We start from the raw sequence: 17,267 nt of genomic DNA on the forward strand, positions 1-17,267 counted from the left end.
TGATAAAGTGCCTACTCACCCACATGGATGGCCTTCTAGTTTTTTTCTTTGGCTGAAAAGGCATGGAGGGAACCAGAAAAGGGAGTGAAGAATATGGAACTGATTTTCTATACATAACAATTAAGTTCCTTTATATCTTATTGCTTTATCACCGCAGGAAACGGATCCAACTATTTCCAAGTGGCAGGAATGGGGAAAAAATGACAACAGTGCCTGCAGGAACTTATTTTTCAGTATGCCATATGTTACATGATGCAAGAGTGTTTCTCCACATCGAGCTTCAACCAGGAAGCTGACCCATAAGAAACCTTCTTACTGAAGCAGAGTGGGTGGCATTTTCTTGGTAAGTTAAACAGGTGTACTGAGTGACACATAGTTTTGCTTAATGGTAGGAATACAAGGGAAACAAGATCATAGGCCACTGGGGAGGACCTCTGAGCAGGGAGTTAGGAAATACCGGCCCTGGCTGGCTCTGTCACCAAGATAAGTAACAGCTCAGGCTCTCCCAGGCCCTGTCCGCCTCTGCCAGCTCACATAGCAAGCAGGGACCTTGCTTTTGGTCTCATTTGGGCTTCCTGGAGCAGCAGCTGAGACTCGAAGAGAGGCTCTCACATAAAGCTGGGCTCTGGAAACAAAAAGATAGTCTGAAGAGTGCTGTGCAGAGTGGCAAAGACCATCTACCATGAGGTCACCCAGGAGAAGGAACAAATTAAAGCAGAGTCCTCAAGGCAAAGCCAGAGCAGATCTGAAAAGCCAATACCAAGAGCAGGTACACTTTTGTGGCATTCCTTAGCCACAACTCCGGGTGTGAAATGAACTAGTAAGGACACCAAGACAGTTTAGACATCCTCTTAATTAGATCCCTGATTCCTTGTTACTCAAAGTGGGATATGTGAACTAACAGTCTTTTTTTTTTTAATTTTTAAAATGTTTTATTGATTTTTGAGAGAGAGAGAGAGAGAGAGAGAGAGAGAGAGAGAGAGAAAGCATGGGAGGGACAGGGAGACACAGAATCCGAAGACAGGCTCCAGGCTATGAGCTAGCTGTCAGCACAGAGCCCAACGTGGGGCTCGAACCCATGAACCACGAGATCATGACCTGAGCCAAAGTTGGACGCTTAACCGGCTGAGCCACCCAGGCGCCCCTGAACTGATAGTCTTGGCATCACCTATGACGTGGTTAAAAATACAGAGTCTATTGAATCAGGGTCTGCCTTTTTAACAAGATTTCTCGTTGATTCTCCTACACATTAAGTCTTAAGAAGTGTTATCAGTGAATCGTTTGCATTAGCACACGTTTCCTGGTTGTTTATGAGCAATTTGGCTCAGAGGTTTCTCATCAGGGAGAGGCACAACCCCCTCAGGCACATTGGGAAGTCTGTGGTGGGAGGCACTTGATTGTCATAATGACTGTAGAGACTACTGACATTTAGTGGGCAGGTGCCAAGGATGCTAAACATCCTGCAATGTGTGGGATGATCCCTCAGAGCAAAGAACTGTCCCACCCAAATGACAATGGTGTTCCTGATGAGAAACATGTTGGCTATTTCTTAATCTGTAAAATAAGCACTTGGACTAAATGGATGCCAGTGTTTCTCCCAGCTCCAAGAATCTTTTGTTCTACCGCTGTCATAAACACTGGTTTAGAAAGTTCTCAGTGCTGTCTTCCCCTCCCTCTAATTATGCCTGCTGCAAGTCCATGTCATTTTTACTTAGACCATCCAACAGAGCCAGTCACAGAGATTAATCTTAATGAACATAAATTCATATCATTCCCTATTACATACAACTTGCCCATTCTGGTGAGAATTCAAAGAGCCCTTTTAGTCAACTTAATGTATTTGTCATTGTGATGCTGATAACACAAAAAAGTCTGGAAACACGGTCAGCTAAATATTTTACTAGCCAGCAGTTCAAGGCAATCATTGCCCTGTCAGATTTGAGCTAAAGTGGCTCTCCCCACTCTCACAACCTCTGTCCTGTTTGGATTAACAGGGAGTCCTGCTGGGATGGCATGGAAGTAGGGGATGGTGGCTGAAATGCAATTCTCCAACAGCTGTTTAACATCGTCTCTGAAGAGACAGGACAGGCAGCAAACACGTGGAGGGTCATAAGTAGGGCTTGGTGAACCTGACCACGCTGAGAATTTTCTGACTCTGTGGGGCTGGTGGAGGAAATTAAGTAAGACTGGAACCGATAGACTCATAAGAGAATCTAAGTAAACAATTGAGTTTCTATTGAGGGTGAGGTCTCTTTTGAAGATGAAATCGTGAATTAACTTCTATTTTCCCCATTGCAGGGCTGTGAGGACAAAGGAAAGCATCTGTAGAAAAAAAAAAGGAACTTGTTGGATGAAAGGTAGGATGTACCTCTAAAGGGCTGTTGGTTTTTACAATTGTGCTGTCCTTGACGCACTACGGGTGCAAAGATTAAGAAATTAAGGTCCTTTCAATCACTACAGCTAAAGGAAAAGGCAGCATCCTGGAGGAGATTATTTTTCCCTAGGATTATTTGTCCCGGGGTTCTGTGGAGTGGTATCTGCCAGGGCATTCACCTCATTGCCTTCTGGCTTTAGAAATCAATGGCATGGGTGAAAAGAATAGCATTCTGATAGTTAGTGCTTATACATGCCACCTCTATTTATACATGTTGGTGACTGGCTACTGAGATAAGCAAACAAGACAGACAGTGCTGAAGGCTGGGCTTTTGTCTGTGGCTTAGATTCTAAGTCAGCCAACGGTGTACTAATTGTGCCCCAATATAGCCCTGCTCAGCAGTATAAGAAGTTTTATTGGAGTGATTAGGAAAAGTGGTTGGTGGCTAAAGACAGTTCAAAATAATAAAAATATGCCTTACCATTGTATTTGATCATAAAATGCGTAAATGCACATGATCTGTTAGCCCTTACTGAAATCTATGCTTTGCATCTGCTGATGTGAGGGATTCCATGACCACGTTTACATAAATGTGTGTAATGCATTTGTCACAATGTCCAATTTCAGCTTCTTGAAAGTGGAAGGAGAACTAAAGCCACTTCTGAGACAATTTCAGTGTAAATCCTGGATTTTTATTGTTTTCTAATCCTTTATCATTGTCTTGTCAAGTACTTTCATGACAATTTTTAAAACTACTGAATCTTTCCTGGAATTCATAATTTCGTTTTCATAGAAATAATAACTTTTTCTTTACACATGCATATTTATTCACTTGCAAATCAAATTCTATAATTACAATAACAAGTTCAACAGGTATGAATGAGTTTGGGAATCAACAGAACTACTTTTAAGAAGCTGACCATTGATTTCCGGTAGTGGCAGTTTGAGCGGCCAAAGCAAGATGGGTCAAAGTCAGAGTAGTGGTCATGGCCCTGGAGGTGGCAAGAAGGATGACAAGGACAAGAAAAAGAAGTACAAACCTCCTGTACCAACCAGAGTACCAACCAAAGGGACCAATGCTGCCAGCAAGCTGCCACTGGTGACACCTCGCACTCGGTGCCGCTTAAAATTACTCAAGTTAGAATTAAAGACTATCTTCTCATGGAGGAAGAATTCATTAGAAATCAGGAACAAATGAAGCCTTTAGAAGAACAGCAAGAGGAGGAAAGATCAAAGGTGGATGATCTGAGGGGGACCCAAATGTTGGTAGGAACGTTGGAAGAGATCATTGATGACAATCATACCATCGTGTCCACATCTGTGGGCTCAGAACCCTATATCAGCATTCTTTCCTTTGGAGACAAGGATCTGCTGGAGCCAGGCTGTTCAGTTCTGCTCAACCACAAGGTACATGCCATAATAGGGGTGCTCACGAATGACACGCATCCCTTGGTCATGGTGATGAAAGTAGAAAAGGTCCCCAGGAAACCCAAGCTGATACTGGGGGGTTGGACAACCAAATCCAGGAAATTAAGGAATCTGTGGAGCTTCCTCTCACTCATCCTGAATATTATGAAGAGATGGGTATAAAGCCCCCCAAAGGGGTCATTCTCTATGGACCACCTGGCACAGGTAAAACCTTATTAGCCAAAGCGGTAGCAAACCAAACCTCAGCCACTTTCCCAAGAGTGGTTGGCTCTGAACTTATTCAGAAGTACCTAGGTGATAGGCCCAAACTCGTTTGGGAGTTGTTTCGAGTTGCAGAAGAACATGGGCCATTCATCGTGTTTATTGATGAAATTGATGCCATTGGAACAAAAAGATATGATTCAAATTCCAGTGGTGAAAGAGAAATTCGACGAACGATGTTGGAACTGTTGAACCAGTTGGATGGATTTGATTCAAGGGGTGACCAGAAAGTTATCATGGCCATAAACCAAATAGAAACTTTGGATCTAGCACTTATCAGACCAGGCCACATTGACGGGAAAAATGAGTCCCCCCAGCCTGATGAAAAGACTAAGAAGCGCATCTTTCAGATCCACACAAGCAGGATGATGCTGGCTGATGATGTGACCCTGGACGACTTGATCATGGCTAAAGATGACCTCTCTGGGGCCGACATCAAGGCAATCTGTACAGAAGCTGTCTGATGGCCTTGAGAGAACACAGAATGAAAGTAACAAATGAAGACTTTAAAAAATCTAAAGAAAATGTTCTTTATAAAAAACAAGAAGGCACCCCTGAGGGGCTCTACTTGTAGTGACCACATCTGCCTTCAAAGAAACGGTCAGGAGCATCCTGACTCCTCGGAGGGATGAGGCTGGGAAGCTGCCCAGAGGAACCCATGTTCCAGTTGATCTTTCTTAGCAAAACTTCCCGTGTCCCTTTTTGAGCGCAGTGTGTAGGGTGCCCGCCAGGCTGCCTTCATGTGTTGGCCACGTGCACTGCTCTCCCCCCAATAAAGTGAGCTCCTCCTCCTCCTCAAAAAAAAAGAAGCTGACCATTCAACATGTGGAAATAGCAGTGTGGGGCATACTAGTAGGCCACGAGTTGTCAGGCCATAAGAATGTACACTTTTTACAAAGAGGATGGAGAGGACCAGTTAACCTGAAAAATAAGTTAAGTGGGGGTATTGAAATAGTTATCTGTTATACTGAATGTTTGTATCCCTCTAAAATTTGTTTGAGGCCTAAACTCCACGTGACTGAATTTTGAGTAAGGAAATAATTAAGAGTCAAATGAGGTCTTAACGTTGGGGCCCTGATCTGAAAGGATTAGTATCCTTATGGGCAGAGATACCAGAGAGCTTGCTTACTGTCCACACTGTGAGGACACAGAAAGAAGGTGGCTGTCCACAAGCTGGGAAGAGGGCCCTCACCAGAAACTGACCCTGTGAGCCTCGATCTGGGACTTCAGCCTCTAGAACTGTGGGAAAATATATGTCTATTTTTTCAGCCACCAAGTCTGTGGCAATTTGCTTAAACCACCCAGTCTGTGGTATTTTGTTATGGAAGCAGACTAATGCACTATCCTTTTATACTTAATATTTAACACCATGTCTTTGGTTCTGAGGAACACTTAACAGTAAAGCTCATTGGATCAATACAAAATTATTAGCATTTCTGGAGAACTGACTTACAGTGCAGAGCCTAAGCTAATAGATCCTGCCTGATAAACAGTATATTCAATTTTATTTTGGGAAAATACTGGTATGTATTTACAGGCCTAATTCTAGTAGTGAACTATTGAATATAGCTATTTAAATCAGCTCCTGAGCTTATCACTAAAAAATAATCACAGAGAGATCTTTATAGGTTAGACATCTTTTCTTCCTGTTGTATCTGTTAGCGAGAGTCTTGGGGTATTACTGTAGCTATATTATATAATTATGTTATATAATTAGTATATCTAATTATATAATTGGTATATGATTATATAATATAGCTACAGTAATACAGTAAAAGCTATAGGTATACTATACCATATAGTATATGCAGTGACCTTTGAACAATATGGAGCTTAGGGGTGCTGACCCCCATGTAGTCAAAAATCTGTGTATAACTTTTGACTCCCTGGATATTTAAGCACTAATAACCTACTGTTGACTAGAAGCATTACCGGTAACCTAAACAGTCAATAAACATGTATTTTGTATGCTATACATATTATAAACTGTATTCCTACAATAAAGCTAGAAGAAAAAAATATTAAGAAAACCATAAGAAAGAAAATATGTCTACAGTATTGTAATGTATTTATCAGAAAAAATCTGCACATATGTGGATCTGTGCAGTTCAAATCCATGTTGCTCAAAGGTCAAATGTACATATACATTGATATCCCATATACTATACTATACCATACACTACATGATATGTAGTAATATTATACAGTTAAGAGGGATATAAGGATTGGAAAAAAGTCACAAAACTGTCATTATTTTCAACTTATATGCTTTTCCACTAAAGATATCCACAGGAACCAACAGGTAAATTGTTACACAAACCAACTATATTCCCCCACACACAAAAAAGCAACAAATAGTTCAAAAATGTAATTTTAAAGATGTCATTTATAATAGCAAGAAAACATGTATGGTATATAGAAATAAATCTTTTGCAAGGGTGTAAGGCATTTTTTTCCTTTTTTTTTAGAGAGAGAGAGTGGGGAAAGAGAGAGTCTTAAGCAGGCCCCATGCTCAGCATGGACCCCAATGCTGAGCTTGATCTCATGACCGTGAGATCATGACCTGAGTCAAAATCAAGAGTCGGTGGCTTAACCAACTGAACCGCCCAGGAGCCCCTGTGTAAGGCTTTCATAAGAGAAAAATAGAAAACTTTAATTAAAAAAACAAATGCTCACAGATGGGAAGTCTCAATAACAGAAAGACATCTGTTCTCCCCAAATCCAAAGTCCATTTTTGATTAAAAAAAAAACAAAACTTTTTTGCTAAAAGTTAACCAGTATTATCCTAAAGTCCATTTGAATGAACAAAGGGCCAGGAATTGCCAAAATGTTTGAAGAAGAACAGGGGGATTCACTCTTCAAAATATCATGCACCTTGTATCCTGAAGCTATAGTAATTAGGACATCGTGGTGTAAGACAGAATAACACACTAGAGCAGGGATAGAACAAATAGATTGATGGAAGGCCTATAAATAGTTCCACTTCCATATGGAAGCTTATTATATAACAGAGCAGACATTGCAAATGAGTGGGGACAGTGTGGGAATAGCTAGTTTTCCAAACTGAGAAAAAAAGTGCCTCCATCTCTAGTTCATATCATTCCCCAAAACAAATTTCAGGTGAATAAAAATGTAAATATGGACAGAAAACCTTTAAAAATTCTAGAAGAAAAACATTTTAAAAACATATCCGGATAGAATACTGTACACCTGAAACTAATATACCACTGTATGCTAATTATACTTCAATAAAATATATATTAAAAATAAAAGTCAAAAATTAAACAACACCCGTTTATTAACTCACAGTCCTGTGGGTCAGAAGTCTAGACACAGCATGGCTGGGTTGTCTGCTCAGGATCTCAACGGCTAAGTCAAAGTATTGGCTAGACTGAGTTCACGTTTGGAGGCTCTGGGGAAGAATCCCTTCTGAACTCATTCAAGTTTTTGGCAAAATTCAGTTTCTTGCCATTGTAGGACAGAGGTCCCCTTTTGCCTTGCAGGCTCCCAGCCAGAGGCTACTCTCAGCTCCTAGAGGCCACCTGTATTCCATGCCACATGACCCCCTGTATTTTCAAAGCCAGCAACAGAGATTTTCTCCCTTGTTAAATTCTTCTCATGTTTAAACTCTCTCTGACTTCCTGTCTTACCTCTAGAGTCAGATTGAAAGGATAATATGATTAGGTCAGACCCACTCAGACAATCTTTCCATCTTAGGGTCAGCTGATTTAGGACCTTAAGTTACATCTGCAGAATTCTTTTTATAGCAACACCTAGATTAGTGTTTGATTGAATAACTGGAAGAAAGTGTACGTATACCAGGGGTCAGGAGTTTAAAGAACCAACTTCCACCTACCACAGACTGGAACTAGGGAGAGTATAGAATAGAAAGTCAAAACCAGGGGAGTTATTAAGTAGTGGCCATAGATGTGCTCAATGTTTAATGTTAAAGATGGGCTACTATAGCTGGCTCATGAAGTTCTGAATGCTTAGAACTTAGGAGAAGAAAACAAAGGCCAGAAATCTCTGTGATCTTGGCAGACTGAAGCTCAGTAAGAGGTACCATAGGCGGGGGTTACTGACCATAGGCAGGTCAATGGAAAACTACTTTGCTATTTGAACCCGCTTTTGAATTAGCGCCATTGTAAATGCTAGGTAAATATAATATAATACAAAATTAAATATAAATATAACTGAATATAAATATAAATGAAGCATTTTTTTTTTTTTTTAGAGAGAGAGAGAGCACGCGCACTATGCAAGCAGGGGAGAGGGGCATAGGGAGAGACAGAGAGATAGTCCAAAGCAGTTTCCATGCTCAGTGTGGAGCCCAATGCCGGGCTCGATCCCATGATCCTGGGATCATGCCCTGAGCCAAAATCAAGAGTCTGATGCTCAACAGACTGAGCCACCCAGGTGCCACTACAAAGCATTTTAAAAAAACAGAATATTTATAAAGTTGAAAAGAATGGGACAATTTAAATTTGGGGGAATTGTGTTTTATTTCCTATACACATATAGACCATGTTTCATTCTTCTATATGTCTACATAGCAGCTATTCCTATTTTTAACACATGGTAAGGGAAATTATAAAAAGTTGATTGTTCAATTAGTAATAATGATAGGTTGGCATTTAATACTCCCTTGGTTATGGTCCATCTTACCTTTTTCTGAGTTATCTTTTCCTACTTTCTTACTTGTACTTTATATACCAACAAAACAGAATTGTTCCTTTTTCCCTAAATCCATCACTACACCTTTGGCCATGTGTCTACCTCTAATAATACCTTCAATGTCATAAGATTCTTTTCTATTTTTAAAATGTTTATTTATTTTTGAGAGAGAGAGAGAGACACACACACACAGAGTACAAGTGAGGGAGGGGCAGAGAGAGAGACACACACACACACAGAATCTGAAGCAGTCTCCAGGCTCTGAGCTGTCAGCCCAGAGCTCAACAAGGTGCTTCAACCCACAAACTGTGAGATCATGACCTGAGCTGAATTCGGATGTTTAACCAACTGAGTCACCCAGATGCCCCTATCAGATTCTATCAAATTTAATGGTACCTATAAAATTTTACTGATCCTTTAGGGCCCATTTCAAATATCCCCTCTTTCATGAAGACTTCTTTGATCTATCCTAGCCTCTGTTGAAAATAATCTTTTCTGCCTGAACTCCCTCAGCACTTTGTTCAAACTTCAGGTTCATGTCACTTCCTACCTTACCCTGTGGTTATTTGTGTTCATACTGTAGCTCCCCCTACTTGACTGTGTCTTTGTGCAGTAGTAATTTGGACTGTTTCATTTCAGATTACCCATTGGACCTGGCAGAATACTTAGCATTATAAGTATTTAAAAACTGTGGATTAATCTAGCAAATGAATATATCTTTTTGTCTATATCACAGCGTCAAATCAAAGTAAAAGAAATTAATATAATTTCTGCTGCTAGAGAAGACCTTAGTCTCATCAAATAGACCTTTGTTACAATTATATTGCACAAATTATTTCTCAAAACTCCCCCAAATTTCATTTCACCATTTCAGTGAACAAACACTTGGTTAAACATAATCCCCACACATGCACAGACTTGCATCATACCTGTGTGCAGCAAGTGTTGATCAGATTAATCGCCAAGGGAAGTAAGTTCCTCTAGACTGCCCCAAACCTTTCCTAAAATCTCTCTTCCCCTGAAGCTTTCCAAAACAAAGTCTCACCACATTACCAGAGAGGGAGAGAGGAAGGAATTTCCTTAAGAAATTAGTGGGAAAAAAGAGTCAACATGAAGACAAAATAATAAATGTTTCTCCTATGTCAGAAGGGGCTGACGTCATCCTCTAAGGCTTTCATGAATTTTATTGTCATAAGTTTTTATGGAAATGTATACTGAATTATATTAGGACATCATTCATATATGCCCCTTGAGATTGTTTATGAACATACAACTTTTTTCTTCTAACGCTTGAATTAATTTCTGGCTAACAATTTAAAACGGTTTGACAGAACCCTTTATCCCGATAGACCATTATGTTGTCATTTACTGATGACTTCACTCTACTCAGAAATTAATGAAGAGATATCATTGAATTAGGAAATATGCTTTTTAAATTCATCACTTATTTACTTAAGAATTAAAGGCAACATTCACATGGCACACTATAAACTCAGGCACAGATACACACATACGTGTTTGAACACACATATGCACAACACACACCCACTCACACACACATACAAACACACATATCTATACCTATGTACCACCCACACATACTTTGTAATAGCAAACCAAACAGTGTCACATAGCGAAAATGATAACTACAATGCAAAAGTTTAAAGGTAAGTCCTGTGACTGTGAATTTTGGCACAAGATTTTTGAATTACTAATTTATTCCCTGAATCATCAAAACATCACAAGGTAATATAATAGAATAGACAAAATAGGAGGGAAATTTTTGACAATCCAAAAGAAGCCAGCAAAGGAGGAGCAAAGACAAAAGAACATATGAAACAAGTAAAAACAAATACTGAGAAGGTAGGTAGACTTAAAATCAGATCAGTAATTACATTAAATATGAAAAGACTAACCATTCCAACTATAAGGCAGATATGATTAGATTGAGTAAAAAACCAGATTCGACAATATTTTTGTAAGACACAAACTTTAAATGTTAAGACACAGAACAGTTGAAAGTAAAATGATGAAAACATAAATACTGTATACCATGTAAACACTAAACATAAGAAAGCTTAAAAATTAAGGTTACATTTATAAAAATTATAGGTGTGATAGGGGCTCTTGTACCCCAATGTTTATAGCAGCACTTTCAACAATAACCAAATTAAGGAAAGTGCCTAAATGTCCATCAACTGATGAATGGATAAAGAAGATGTGGCTTATATATACAATGGAATACTACTTGGCAATGAGAAAGAATGAAATCTGGCCATTTGCAGCAACGTGGATGCAACTGGAGGGTATTATGCTAAGTGAAATAAGTCAGGCAGAGAAAGATACCATATATTTTCACTCATATTTGGATCCTGAGAAACTTAACAGAAGACCGGGGGGAGGGGAAGGGGAAAAAAAAGTTACAGAGAGGGAAGGAGGCAAACCATAAGAGACTTTTAAATACTGAGAACAAACTGAGGGTTGATGGGAGGTGGGGGAGAGGGGAAAGTGGGTGATGGGCATTGAGGAGGGTACCTGTTGGGATGAGCACTGGGTGTTGTATGGAAACCAATTTGACAATAAATTATATTAAATATAAAAAAATAAACTGATGGAGAAGGCATGGCCTCTCTTTTGAGAAAGAAACCATGAATCAAAAAAAAAAATTATAGCTGTGGATATAGTATCAAAGTAGACTCTAAGGCAAAACGTATTATCAGATATAAAGAGGGGCATTTAATAATGATAAAAGGGTCAATTTAATAGGAAGATATAATAATCCTTAGTGTGTATGTGCCTGATAGTATACCTTCAAATAGAAAGCAGAAATTGACAGAAATAAGTAGATAAATCCACAATTAGAATTGGAGATTTAAAAATATTTCTTTCTGGGGCGCCTGGGTGGCTCAGTCGGTAAGGCATCCGACTTCGGCTCGGGTCATGATCTCATGGTCTGTGAGTTCGAGTCCCACGTTGGGCTCTGTGCTGACAGCTCAGAGCCTGTAGCCTGGTTTGAATTCTGTGTCTCCCTCTCTCTCTCTGCCCCTCCCCTGCTCATGCTCTGTCTCTGTCTCAAAAATAAATTAAAAAAAAAATAAATAAATAAATAAATAAAAATATTTCTTTCTGTAAGGGGTAGAAAAGACAAACAAAACTTCGTAACAATATATAAGATATGAACAATCTGACCTAAATAGACATTTGTAAATTACTTGTAGTTTATTATAGCCAACAACTATGAAAAAGAAGAAAGAATACATACTATTTAAATGTACATATGCGACTCTTGATCTCAGGGTTGTGAGTTTGAGCCCCATGTTGGGTGTGGAGCCTACTTAATTAAAAAATAAAAATTAAAAAAAATAAAAGCACAAAGATCATTCACTGAAGTAGACCATATTCTGGGTTATAAGGCAAGTCTTGATAAATTTCAAAGGACCAAAGTCACCCAGAATATATTTTGTGACCACAATAGTATTAAATTAGATGTCAGTAACTAGAATATAGAAATCTCCCTAATGTTTGGAAATTGAGCAACACATTTCTAAATTGTTTACTGGACAAAGGAGAAGTCATTAGGGATATTAATTAGAAAATTAACAAAATATGCAAGATCTGTATAGTGAAAACTATCAAACATTGCTCAGAAAAACTAAAGAAGACCCAAATAAATGGAGAGATACACCATTGATGTGATATTAAGATATGAATTCTCCCTAAATTGATCCATAGATTTAACACAACTCCAATCAAAATCCCAGCAGGCTTAATTTTTTTGTGTGATAGAAATCAGTAATCTGAACCAATAATTTATTTGGAATTACAAAGGACCTAGACTAGCTAAAAGCAATCTAAACAAACAAACAAACAAACAAACAAACAAAAAACGAAACCCATTGGAAGACCTATACGAACAGATTTTTTTTTTTTTTTTAAGTAGGCTTCATGCCCAGCGCAGAGCCCTACATGGGGTCTGAACTCATGACCGTGAGATTAAGACCTGAGCTAAGATCAAGAGTTGGACACTTAACCAGCTGAGCCACCCAGACGCCTCCTGGCACTAACAGATTTTAAACTTACCCTAAAGCTTTGGTAATTAAGACAGCGTGACATTGGCATAAATATAGTCAAACAGATCTACAGAACTTAACAGCCTGGAAATAAGTCCAGGTATATATGTTCATTTTATTTACCAAAAAGATATTCATGCTCTTCAAAGGGAAAGGATGGTATTATTAATAAGTGATACTAGAGCAATTAGACATTGATGTGATAAAGAAAACTTGACCCTTATCTTACACCACGCACAAAAAATCAATTCTAGGGAGATCAAATGTCAACTTGAAAGCTGAACCTATCTTGAGATAAGAGTTTTTAAATAGGACACAAACAGCACAAACCACAAAAATGTTTAATTAATAAATTGGTCTTCATCAGTATTTAAAAATTTTCTCATAAGAAGGTACTATTCAGGTAGTGAAAAAGGTGCTCCATAAGCTGGGAGAATGTGTTCACAATATGTATACCTGAAAAAGGACTTGAATACAGAATATATGAAAGACTCTTACAATTTAATAATAAAGCAGCAAACAATGCAATTTTTGAAAATTTAAATTTTAGTTAGTTAACATAAAGTGCAATATTGGTTTCAGGAGTGGAATTCAGTGATTCATCACTTACATACAACACTCAGTGTGCATCACAACAAGTGCCCTCCTTAGTACCCATCACCATCTAGCCCATCCCCCACCCACCTCCCTCCATCTTCCCTCAATTTGTTGCTCTATTATTAAGAGTCTTTTGTGGCTAGTTTCTCTCTCTTATCTGCCCCCCTTCCTATATGTTTGTGTTTTGTTTTATAAATTCCACATATGAATGAAATCGTATAGTATTTGTCTTTCTCTGATTTACTTACTTTGCTTAGCAAAATACATTCTAGCTCCATTCACATTGTTGCAAATGACAAAATTTCATTTTTTTGATGGCTGAGTTATATTCCATTGTGTGTGTGTGTGTACTTTATAAATTATAACTTATAATTGTGTGTGTGTATATATATATATATTTGTATATATGTGTGTATATATTTGGCTATTATTGATATTGCTGCTATAAACATTGGAGTGCATGTACCACTTTGAATCTGTATTTTTGTATCTTTTGGGTAAATACCTAGTAGTGAAATTGCTGGATCATAGAGTAGTTCTATTTTTAACTTTTTGAGGAACCTACATACTGTTTTCCAGAGCAGCTGCACTAGTTTATATTCCCAATAAGAGTGGAAGAGGGTTCCCCTTTCTATGCATCCTACCAACATCTAACTTCAGCCATTCCGACAGGTGTGAGGTGGTACCTCACTGTGGTTTTGATTTGTATTTCCCTGATGATGAGTGATGATGAGCATCTTTCATGTGTCTGTTAGCCATCTGGATGTCTTCTTTGGAAAAGTGTCTTTTGCCCATTTCTTAACAGGGTTGTTTGTTTTTTGGGTGTTGAGTTTGATAAGTTCTTTACAGATTTGGATACTAACCCTTCATCAGATATGTCATTTGCAAGTATCTTCTCCCATTCTATAGGTTGCCTTTTAGTTTTGTTGATTGTTTCCTTCACTGTGCAGAAGCTTCTTATCTTGATGAAGTCCCAATAGTTCATGCTTGCTTTTGTTTCCCTTGCCTTTGGTTATTGTCTAATAAGAAGTTGCTATGGCTGAGGTCAAAGAGGTTGTTACCTGTGTTCTCCTCTAGGATTTTGATGCTTTCCTGTCTTGCATTTAGGTTTTTCATCCATTTTGAGTTTATTTTTGTGTATGTTGTAAGAAAGTGGTCCAGTTTCATTCACTGTCCAGTTTTACCAACACCATGGTTTAATAGTTTATTTTTATTGCAAAATAATGTTCCATTATTTGGATGTACAACAGTTTGCTTATGCATTCACCTACTGAAGGGCATTTTGGATGCATCCAATTTTTGGCAATCATGAATAAAGCTGCTACATTCACATGCAGGTTTTGGTATGGATATATATATTCAAGTCATTTAGTAAATACTTAGGGCCACTATTACTAGATTTTATGGAGACTATGTTTATCTTTGTAAGAAACTGCCAAACTCTCTTGAAGTAGTGGTACTATTTTGCATTCCTACCAGCAATGGCAGAGTTCCTGTTGCTCCACACCCAATTCAGCATTTGGTATTGCCAGTGCTTTGGATGTTAGCCATTTTAGTAAGTATGTAGTGGCTAGTTTAATTTGTAATTCTCTAATGACTTCTGATGTTAAGCATCTTTTCATATGTTTATTTCCCATCTGTATGTATTCTTTGGTGAGGTGTCTGTCCAAGTTGTTTGCCCATGTTTTAATTCCTTCTTGAACTTTAAGTGTTCTTTCTAGAACACCTGGGTGACTCAGTGGTTTAAGTGTCTGACTCTTGGTTTCAGCTCAGGTTATGATCTCAAGGTTTATGAATTTGAACCCTGCATCCGGGCTCTGTGCTGACAGCATGGAGCCTGCTTGGGATTCTCTCTCTCTTCCTCTCTCTCTACCCCTCACCTGCTCACACACACATATACTGTCTCTCAAAATAAATAAATAAACTTAAATAAAAAGAGTTCTTTCTATATTTTAGATACCAACCCTTTGTCAGATATGTACTTTGCAAATATTTTCTCCCAGTCTGTTGATTCTGTTTTCGTTCTATTAACAGTGTCCTTTGCAGAGCAGACATTTTAAATTTTAATGGAAGACAAGTTGACAATTTTTCCTTTCATTGATCATAGTTTTGGTATTATATCTAAAAGTCATCATCAAATCCAAGGTCACATAGATTTCTCCTATTTATCTTACAGAAGTTTTGTGGCTTAGCATTTTACATCTGTAATCCACTTGGAGTTCATTTTTGTGAAGGGTATCCTTCATGTGGATATCCAGTAGTTTCAGCACCACTTATTGAAAAGACGATCCTTTTAGCCACTCAATTGCCTTTGTTCTTTTGTCAAAGATCAGCTGACTATATTTGTGTGGGTCTATTTCTAAACTACTCTGTTCATTCTATTGGTCTATTATTTTACTAATACCTGTGTTTATTACCATAGCTTTATATTAAGTTTTGAAGTTAGGTAGTATCATTCCTCTTTGTTCCTTGCCAGTGATGTGTTGGCCATTATGGGTGTTTCACCTTTCCATATAAATTTTGAATCAGTCTGTTCATAACCACCAAAATAATTTTCTGGGATTTTGAGAATGTGTAGAATCTATAAATTAAGTTGGGAAGAATGAACATTTTGACAATATTGAGTCTTTTTATCCATGAATATAGAATATCTCTCCATTTATTTGGATATTCTTTGATTTCTTTCACCTGAATTTCATAGTTTTTCTCATATGGATCTTACACATACTTTGTTAGATTATACTTGAGTATTTATTAAAAATTTTTTTAGTGTTAATGTAAATGGCATTTCTTTTTAACTTGAAATTCCAATTCTTCATTGCTGGCATATAGGAAAATTGACTTTGGACTATTGATCTTGTATCCTGCAACCTGGCTGAAATTGCATACTGGTTCCAGCAGGTTTTTTTTTAATTGATTCTTTGGTATTTTCTACATAGACATTAATGCTACCTGTGAAAAAAGACAGCTTTATTTCTTCCTATATAATCTGGATTTTGTTTCTTTTCTTATCTTTTTGCATTAGCTGGAACTTCCAGTATGATGTTGAGTAGGAGAGAGAGGTGAGAGGGGACATCCTTGTTTTATTTCTGATTTTATGGGACAAAGCATCTACTTTCTCACCATTAAATATGATCTTACCTATGCATTTTTTGTAGATGCTGTTTATCAAGTTAAGGAAGTTCCTCTGTATCCCTTGTTTGTTGGGAGTTTTTATTATGAACTGGTATTTGAGTTTGTCAAATGCTTTTTTCATCATTTATTAATATGATCATATGACTTTTGTTTTTTATCCTGTTGATGTGATGGATTACACTAGCTGGTTTTTAAATGTCGAACCAGCCACACATACCTATAATAAATTCCATTTGTTCTTGGTGAAGTATACTGAAGTCTGCAACTTACTTTGAAATGCATTTTAAAAAAAAGATGGATAGAGATATATAACAAAATGTTAGAAAAAATTATAAATCTATATAGACAAGGAATACAGAGCCAGAGTCAAACATAAAAATGAAAGTGATGTGACTTGTGGTGTTTTTGTTATTGTGGGCATTTTTTTTTCTTTTCAATTTAGGGCATTCTAAACATTGCTAAAAACTTTTTAAAAGCATCAGTGGCAAGTCTCCACTGAGTTTTTAAAAGCTGCTTATAATTCCCTAAACATGTTACTGTTTTAAAACTCATTTTCTAAGAAATAAAAGGCATACAAACTGGCATGGAAGAAGTCAAACTTTCACTATTTGCAGATGACACAATACTCTGTAGAAAACCCAAAGTCTCCATGAAAAAATTGCTAGAACTAATACATGAATTCAGCAAAATCCCAGGATATAAAATCAGTGTACAGAAATCTGCTGCAT

The 17,267-nt window shown here is 37.7% G+C and overlaps 1 protein-coding gene across 1 annotated transcript; it reads left to right on the forward strand.

The window, feature by feature from the left end:
• The first annotated feature begins 3,329 nt into the window (after nucleotides 1–3,329).
• LOC122219085 (26S proteasome regulatory subunit 4-like) lies at nucleotides 3,330–4,637 on the forward strand. Its single transcript, XM_042937343.1, is given in 4 exon segments — nucleotides 3,330–3,510; nucleotides 3,513–3,848; nucleotides 3,851–4,519; nucleotides 4,522–4,637. Coding segments are annotated over 4 exon segments (1,296 nt in total). The 5' UTR covers nucleotides 3,330–3,335.
• Nucleotides 4,638–17,267: the final 12,630 nt, after the last annotated feature.

The sequence above is a fragment of the Panthera leo genome, chromosome B2, assembly GCF_018350215.1.
Source record: "Panthera leo isolate Ple1 chromosome B2, P.leo_Ple1_pat1.1, whole genome shotgun sequence".
NCBI lineage: Eukaryota > Metazoa > Chordata > Mammalia > Carnivora > Felidae > Panthera > Panthera leo.